We start from the raw sequence: 8,737 nt of genomic DNA on the forward strand, positions 1-8,737 counted from the left end.
TGGATAATTCTGCCATTTTGTGATATACATGTTGATTTTGTGTTACTTAACACTATACACACTGTCTTGAGTGCAACGGTAATCTGTTCTTGTCGAGATAGGGGAAGACTGGAACCCCTGATCTGCGCAGATGAGCTGCGACCACCGCCATCACTTTCGTGAACACCCGGGGGAGGGGGAGGGGGGGGGGGGGGGGGAGCTGGTAAGGTCAAAGGGGAGCGTGGTAAACTGAAAATACGTGTGGCCTACTGTGAACCGTAGGTAATGCCGGTGAGCAGGCAAGACGTGGATGTGAAAGTAAGTGTCCTGCAAGTCCAACGCTACCATCAAATCTCCAGGGTCGAAGGCAGATAAGACCTGAGCCAAGGTTAACAACTTGAACCTCTCCTTTCGGAGAAAGCGGTTGATGTCCCTGAGGACTAAGCTAGGATGCAGGCCTTTGTCCTTCTTGGGTACCAAGAAGTAGTGGGAGTAGCAACCCCGACCTACTTCTGGCACAGGGACGCGTTTGACAAAGAGATCCATAACTTCCTGGAAGAGAAGGGCCAAATGATCCTCTGACATGGGATGAAATCACCACAAACTGCATGACCCTTACGCACTCCGCTGCTTGCGGAACCCCGCGTAGACCTCCAGAGTTTTTTTGTCACTTTGCGGAGTTCCTCACTGAGGAACTCCGCATAGGCTTAATCTTATCAAGAACAAATAGATATCAGTCATATGTTAAGAAACAAGGGTGAGTAGAAACCTTTTGGGTGGAGTAAAATTTAAGACATTATTATTGAGATTTTTTGGGCAATTAGTTGATTTTTGCAAGCACTAACACTTCTCTGTGTAAAGTAAAGACCTTGAGAGTTTTGTAACTTTCAGATACTCAAATTGTGGATTCTGTTTGAATGAAAAATATTTCCAGGCATGAAATTTCTTTGGAGGTTGCATTCGGGTAGCCTAAGTTATCCTGCAAGAGTTTCCTGATGAATTCTATCGCAACTACAATATGTGCTCTATCATGTAAAGTAAGGTTGTTAGAAGCTTTTCTGCAACTCAAGATACGCCTTACTTTTCACCTGGTGTGGATGCATTTCTCATGTTTAGTGATATCTCCTTTCTGAGTATAACGTTTCTGGCTTTCCCCTCCTGTATATGGCTTTAGTCCAGTGTGAATTCTTTCATGTGAAATGACATTGTATTCAAGACTAAACCTTATCTGACATTCAGAACACACATAAGGCTTTTTTACCCCGTGTGAGTTTGCTCATGTCAAGTGAGAAGTAATTTGTACCCAAAACATTGCTTGCATTTCGAGCACTCATAAGGTTTTTCCCCAGAGTGAGATCGCTCATAAAGCATAACACTGTCTTTCAGATTCAACCTTTTATGGCATAAGGGTTTTCTCTAGTGTGGAGTTTCTCATGGTGAAATAGCGTTTTTTTCTGCAACTTTTCTGGCATTCAGAGCCCTCATAAGGTATTTCATCAGTATGGAGTCGCTTATGGTTAGTGAGGCTGTGCCTATCAAATATGAATTTCTGGCATTCACAGAAATTGGTAATGTTTTTCCCCTGTGTGCGTCTGCTCATGTAGAGTGAGATTGACTTTAAAATGTATGCTTTTCTGGCATTCAGAGAACTGATTATTTTGTTGGTGTGTTTTCTTATGGCGCTTGTAACGATCTCTACCTCTGAATCTTTTCTGACATTTAGAGCACTGATAATTTTTTTTGTCCAGTGTGGATTTTCACATGTTCAGTGAGATGAGATGTTTGTCTGAAACATTTTTGGCATTCGGAGCACTGATAAGGTTTTTCCCCAGTGTGGGTTCTTATATGCTGAGTGAGACGGCTTTTTACACTGAAACATATCTGGCATTCAGAGCACTGATAAGGTTTTTCCCCAGTGTGGATTCTTATATGATTAGTGAGACTGCTTTTTTGAATGAAACATATCTGGCATTCAGAACACTGATAAGGTTTTTCCCCAGTGTGGGTTCTTATATGCTGAGTGAGACTGCTTTTTGCACTGAAACATATGTGGCATTCAGAGCACTGATAAGGTTTTTCCCCAGTGTGGGTTCTTATATGCTCAGTGAGATCGCTTTTTTGACTGAAACATATCTGGCATTCAGAGCACTGATGAGGTTTTTCCCCAGTGTGTATTCTTATATGCTCATTGAGACTGCTTTTTTGACTGAAACATATCTGGCATTCAGAGCACTGATAAGGTTTTTCCCCAGTGTGGATTCTTATATGCTCAGTGAGATTGCATTTTTGACTGAAACATTTGTGGCATTCAGAGCACTGATAAGGTTTTTCTCCAGTGTGGGTTCTTATATGCTGAGTGAGACTGCTTTTTTCACTGAAACATTTGTCGCATTCAGTGCACCGATAACGTTTTACCCAAGTGTGGGTCCTTGTATGTTTAGTGAGTCTTATTTTGTCACTGAAACATCTCTGGCATTCAGAGCACTGATAAGGTTTTTCCCCAGTGTGGAATCTCACATGTGCAGTTAGAAGTGATTTAAGTTTGAAATCTTTTGGGCATTCGGAGCACTGATAAGGTTTTTCCCCAGTGTGGGTTCTTTTATGCAGCGTGAGATGTCTTTTTTCATTGAAACATTTCTGGCATTCAGAGCACTGATAAGGTGTTTCCCCAGTGTGGAATCTCATATGTTCAGTGAGTTTAGATTTACGGCAGAAACTTTTTTGGCATTCAGAGCACTGGTAAGGTTTTTCCACAGAGTGGGTTAATGCATGTTGATATAGACTCGCTTTGAATCTAAAGCTTTTCTGGCATTCAGAGCACTGAAAAGGTTTTTCCCCAGTGTGGCTTCTCATATGCTCAGTGAGATAAGATTTACGCCTGAAACTTTTTTGGCATACTTTGCACGGAGAGTGTTTTCCCCCAGTGTGGATTCTCATATGTTCAGTGAGGTAAGATTTACGCCTGAAACTTTTTTGGCATACTTTGCACTGAGAGTGGTTTTCCCCTGTGTGCATTCTGTCAAATTCTGTGAGATCAGATTTATGGCTGTATCTTTTTGGGCACAGGTAACCTTTTTCCCTAACTTCGGATATGTTGCCTTGATTTTAGAGTCGGGCTTGTTTAGATGATGTTCAGCACTTATCTCTAAAAGAAATTGTGTGTAATCTTCTCAACACTTGAATTGAGCAAAAAATGTCAGGAAGCAGTCCTGTAACACCTGTTGAAATTTTTTTAACAGATAATAGTCTTTAGGTAATAGCCTCTCCGGCAGCAACTTAATTTGTGACTGAAGTTTTTCTCAAATCTATTTCTATAGGTTCTTAGCAATGCAGTAATAAGGTGTTAGTCTGATATTTAATGATTAAACTGATAAGTACCTTTTTGCACTGGTGTAATGGCAGTAACTGAGGCCGTTAGAACGTGCAGAGTACTATTGTGGATCATTAGTCACAGAACATCAGTTCCTTCTACCCTTTCTATGTTTGGGGTAAGTTTAAGGTTTGTAGTTCTGAGGATGAGGATTTATTTACATTAGATATAGCGCAACAGAGCTCCTTTAATCCATTTTTATATTTAACAGTTTTACATATCACTCCTGCACAACAGATAATGTTGAGGCGAGTTACATAGAATTACAGAACAGTACACAATAAAAAGGAAACATTCTGAGATGGTCATTAACACAATAAAGTGGTGAATTTTTAAGGTTTCGCAAGAAAGAGCAGAGTGGTTCAAGGTGTTGTATCCCGAGGCAGATAGTTTCAAACTTCTGTAACTGGTTAAAAACGGTTGTTGAACAAAGGTGATTTTCCAATCTTTTGGTTGTTAACGTGTCAGCTTCGGAGTCTTCTTTCAGCGTCTTTTCTTTGATGGTATCCAGAAGAAACCTTTAGTTGTAACTTTCTTTTATGTAGTGTGTGCTTCCTCTCTAGAATTACATGATGCTTTAGATGAACGTTATTCTGTCATGCTGAGGCAATTTGTCTTTCTGATAATATTTCAGATGAGTATGCTGAAGCGGTCTTTCTACATTATTTCTGATGCTGTGTGCATAGATATGGCTTTGCTCTGAATTAATGAAATGCAAAATTAGAGACTTCACTTACAGTTATAGTACTTTCCTCGCCACACTTAGATTTTTGGAAATTGTTTAAACGTAGAATGCTGGATGTCCTTCAGTTTTTCAAAATAATCCTTCTTATGGCACTGACATTCAGTTGCTTAGTGCTAAATCTTGCTTTCTTCGTCCGTAATTTCAATCACCTATAGTATTAAAATTAAATAGTTAATACATGTACATTTCCAAAAATATAATTTACAAGCCAAATCAATGCAGAATTTTGAATATGCTGAGCTGTTTTTCAGACAGAGCAGAGTGCAGAATGGTAGCATGAGAGTACTTGGAAGTAGGAGTGAGGTTTTGTAGAATTTTCAACATTTTATTAAGCTCACAAAGGATACATGTACCCTATGGAGTTGCAACATCGAATCCCAAAGGCAGATTTGAAAGTCATATGGACTGGCACCAAACAAATATAAAAAAACTATATACTATTAATTAATTTGTAATGCAGATTTCTGGGAAGGGAATGACTCCTCCACGGACAACAGGCGTTTTCCCCTGCCCTGAGTTACCACCTACTTGTATCTGGTTTCCTGATTTTCGAGTTTTGGCCTCTGCCTCAAGCCAAATCTATTGTGTGCTGCGAGGACTATGCCTAGACCGGGGGTCTCCAACCTTTTGTGTAGTCAGAGCTACTTCTGGCAAGTGAAAATCGTCCTGAGCTACTGAACCTGAAGCAACTCGCGCATTTTTCCGAGAGACCCCCCATGCCGTTTCATTGACTTTAAGCCTAATTTCATCAGAGCCCAAACTGTGCTTTTCTGCCCTCCGTTTCACTCGTTTTTTGTGCCTTTCTGCCCTCTGTTTCACTCGGTTTCCCCTAGTTTTTGTGGCTTCTGCTCTCTGTTTCACTAGTTTCCCCCTTGTTTTTTGTGCCCTTCTGTCCTCTGTTTCACTTGTTTTTGTGCCCTTCTGTCCTGTTTCACTCGTTTTTTGTGCTCTTCTGCCCTCTGTTCCCTTGTTTTTGTGCCTTTCTGCCCTCTGTTTCCCTCGTTTTTTGTGCCTTTCTGCCCCATGTTCCACCCGTTTTCCCCTTGTTTTTGTGGCCTTCTGCCGTCTGTTTCACTCGTTTTCCCCTTGTTTTTTGTGCCCTTCTGCCCTGTTTCCCTTGTTTTCTGTGGCCTTCTGCTCTCTGTTTCACTCGTTTTCCCCTTGTTTTGTGCCCTTCTGCCCTCTGTTTCCCCCGTTTTTCATGCCCTTCTGCCCTCTGTTTCCCTCGTTTATTGTGGCCTTCTGCCCTCTGTTTCACTCGTTTTCCCCTTGTTTTTTTGTGCCCTTCTGCCCTCTGTTTCCCTCGTTTTTTGTGGCCTTCTGCTCTCTGTTTCACTTGTTTTTTTTGGCCCTCTGCTCTCTGTTTCACTTGTTTTCCCCTTGTTTTTTGTGCCCTTCTGCCCTCTGTTTCACTCGTTTTCCCCTTGTTTTTTATGCCCTTCTGCCCTCATTTTCCCTTGTTTTTTGTGCCTTTCTACCTTCTGTTCCACCTGTTTTCCCCTTAATTTTGTGCCCTTCTGCCCTGTTTCACTCGTTTTCCCCTTGTTTTTGTGCCCTTCTGCCCTGTTTCCCTCGTTTTTGTGCCTTTCTGCCCTCTGTTTCACCCGTTTTCCCCTTGTTTTTGTGCCCTTTTGCCCTCTGTTTCACTCATTTTCCCCTTGTTTTTCGTGCCCTTCTGACTGTTTCGCTTGTTTTCTGTGGCCTTCTGCTCTGTTTCACTCGTTTTCCCCTTGTTTTTCGTGCCCTTCTGTCCTGTTTCCCTCGTTTTTCTTGCCCTTCTGCCTCTGTTTCCCTCATTTTTTGTGGCCTTCTGCCCTCTTTTTCCCTCGTTTTCCCCTTGTTTTTGTGCCCTTCTGCCCTCGTTTTCCCTCGTTTTTTGTGCCCTTCTGCCCTGTTTCCCTCGTTTTTTGTGCCCTTCTGTTTCCCTCGTTTTTTGTGGCCTTCTGTCTTCTGTTGCACTTGTTTTCCCCTTGTTTTCTGTGCCCTTCTGCCTTCTGTTTCCTCTTTTTATGTGGCCTTCTGCCCTGTTTCACTTGTTTTCCACTTGTTTTTCGTGCCCTTCTGCCCTCTGTTATCCCCCTTTTTTCGTGCACTTCTGCCCTGTTTTGCTTGTTTTTTGTGGCCTTTTGCTTTCTGTTTCACTCATTTTCCCCTTGTTTTTTGTGCCTTTCTGCCCTCTGTTTTCCTCGTTTTTTGTTTGTGCCCTTCTGCACTCTGTTTCCCTCGTGTTTCGTGCCCTTCTGCCCTCTGTTTCCCTCGTTTTTTGTGCCTTTCTGCCCTCTGTTCCACCCATTTTCCCCTTGTTTTTGTGGCCTTCTGCCCTCTGTTTCACTCGTTTTCCCCTTGTTTTTTGTGCCCTTCTGCTCTGTTTCCCTTGTTTTCTGTGGCCTTCTGCTCTCTGTTTCACTCGTTTTCCCCTTGTTTTGTGCCCTTCTGCCCTCTGTTTCCCTTGTTTTTTGTGGCTTTCTGCCCACTGTTTCACTCGTTTTCCCCTTGTTTTTTGTTTCCTTCTGCCCTCTGTTTCCCTCGTTTTTTGTGGCCTTCTGCTCTCTGTTTCACTTGGTTTTTTTGGCCTTCTGCTCTGTTTCACTCGTTTTCCCCTTGTTTTTTGTGCCCTTCTGCCCTCTGTTTCACTCGTTTTCCCCTTGTTTTTTGTGCCTTTCTGCCCTCTGTTCCACCCGTTTTCCCCATGTTTTTGTGCCCTTCTGCCCTCTGTTTCACTTGTTTTCCCCTTGTTTTTTGTGCCCTTCTGCCCTCTGTTTCCCTCGTTTTTTGTGCCTTTCTGCCCTCTGTTCTACCCGTTTTCCCCTTATTTTTGTGCCCTTCTGCCCTCTGTTTCACTCGTTTTCCCCTTGTTTTCCGTGCCCTTCTGCCCTGTTTCCCTTGTTTTCTGTGGCCTTCTGCTCTCTGTTTTACTCGTTTTCCCCTTGTTTTGTGCCCTTCTGCCATCTGTTTCCCTCGTTTTTCGTGCCCTTTTGCCTCTGTTTCCCTCGTTTTTTGTGGCCTTCTGCCCTGTGTTTCACTCGTTTTCCCCTTGTTTTTTGGGACCTTCTGCCCTCTGTTTCCCTCGTTTTTTGTGCCCTTCTGCCCTGTTTCCCCCGTTTTTTGTGCCCTTCTGCCCTCTTGTTTCCCTCGTTTTTTGTGGCCTTCTGCCCTGTGTTTCACTCGTTTTCCCTTTGTTTTTTGGGACCTTCTGCCCTCTGTTTCCCTCGTTTTTTGTGCCCTTCTGCCCTGTTTCCCCCGTTTTTTGTGCCCTTCTGCCCTCTGTTTCCCTTGTTTTTTGTGGCTTTCTGCCCTCTGTTTCACTCCTTTTCCCCTTGTTTTTTGTTTCCTTCTGCCCTCTGTTTAACTCGTTTTCCCTTGTTTTTTGTGCCCTTCTGCCCTGTTTCCCTTGTTTTCTGTGGCCTTCTGCTCTCTGTTTCACTCGTTTTCCCCTTGTTTTGTGCCCTTCTGCCATTTGTTTCCCTCGTTTTTCGTGCCTTTCTGCCCTCTGTTTCCCTCATTTTTTGTGGCCTTCTGCCCTCTATTTCAGTCGTTTTCCCCTTGTTTTTTGTGCCCTTCTGCCCTCTGTTTCACTCGTTTTCCCCTTGTTTTTTGTGCCCTTCTGCCCAGTTTCCCTAGTTTTTTGTGCATTTCTGCCCTGTGTTCCACCCGTTTTCCCCTTGTTTTTGTGCCCTTCTGCCCTCTGGTTCAACCGTTTTCCCCTTGTTTTTTTGTGCCCTTCTGCCCTCTGTTTCCCTCGTTTTTGTGCTTTTTTGCCCTCTGTTCCACCCGTTTTCCCCTTGTTTTTTGGCCCTTCTGCCCTCTGTTTCACTTGTTTTCCCCTTGTTTTTCGTGCCCTTCTGCCCTGTTTCCCTTGTTTTCTGTGGCCTTCTGCTCTCTGTTTCACTCGTTTTCCCCTTGTTTTGTGCCCTTCTGCCATCTGTTTCCCTCGTTTTTCGTGCCCTTCTGCCCTCTGTTTCCCTCGTTTTTTGTGCCTTTCTGCCCTCTGTTCCACCCATTTTCCCCTTGTTTTTGTGGCCTTCTGCCCTCTGTTTCACTCGTTTTCCCCTTGTTTTTTGTGCCCTTCTGCTCTGTTTCCCTTGTTTTCTGTGGCCTTCTGCTCTCTGTTTCACTCGTTTTCCCCTTGTTTTGTGCCCTTCTGCCCTCTGTTTCCCTTGTTTTTTGTGGCTTTCTGCCCACTGTTTCACTCGTTTTCCCCTTGTTTTTTGTTTCCTTCTGCCCTCTGTTTCCCTCGTTTTTTGTGGCCTTCTGCTCTCTGTTTCACTTGGTTTTTTTGGCCTTCTGCTCTGTTTCACTCGTTTTCCCCTTGTTTTTTGTGCCCTTCTGCCCTCTGTTTCACTCGTTTTCCCCTTGTTTTTTGTGCCTTTCTGCCCTCTGTTCCACCCGTTTTCCCCATGTTTTTGTGCCCTTCTGCCCTCTGTTTCACTTGTTTTCCCCTTGTTTTTTGTGCCCTTCTGCCCTCTGTTTCCCTCGTTTTTTGTGCCTTTCTGCCCTCTGTTCTACCCGTTTTCCCCTTATTTTTGTGCCCTTCTGCCCTCTGTTTCACTCGTTTTCCCCTTGTTTTCCGTGCCCTTCTGCCCTGTTTCCCTTGTTTTCTGTGGCCTTCTGCTCTCTGTTTTACTCGTTTTCCCCTTGTTTTG

At 43.6% G+C, this 8,737-nt stretch overlaps 1 protein-coding gene across 2 annotated transcripts in view; it reads right to left on the reverse strand.

Annotated features, from left to right (window-relative positions):
• Positions 1 to 756: 756 nt before the first annotated feature.
• LOC147737854 (uncharacterized) overlaps positions 757 to 8,737 on the reverse strand; it is a 94,062-nt gene continuing 86,081 nt past the window's right edge. Inside the window, exon 4 of one of the 2 annotated variants that reach the window (XM_086947816.1) lies at positions 757 to 4,243. In XM_086947816.1, coding sequence (XP_086803942.1) covers positions 1,699 to 2,994 — 1,296 coding nt within the window. In that variant the 5' untranslated portion in view covers positions 2,995 to 4,243 and the 3' untranslated portion in view covers positions 757 to 1,698. The remainder of the gene's footprint in view (positions 4,244 to 8,737) is intronic. The other variant, XR_015303465.1, reaches the window with a different exon arrangement.

This window comes from Lissotriton vulgaris, chromosome 1_1 (genome assembly GCF_964263255.1).
Source record: "Lissotriton vulgaris chromosome 1_1, aLisVul1.2, whole genome shotgun sequence".
NCBI lineage: Eukaryota > Metazoa > Chordata > Amphibia > Caudata > Salamandridae > Lissotriton > Lissotriton vulgaris.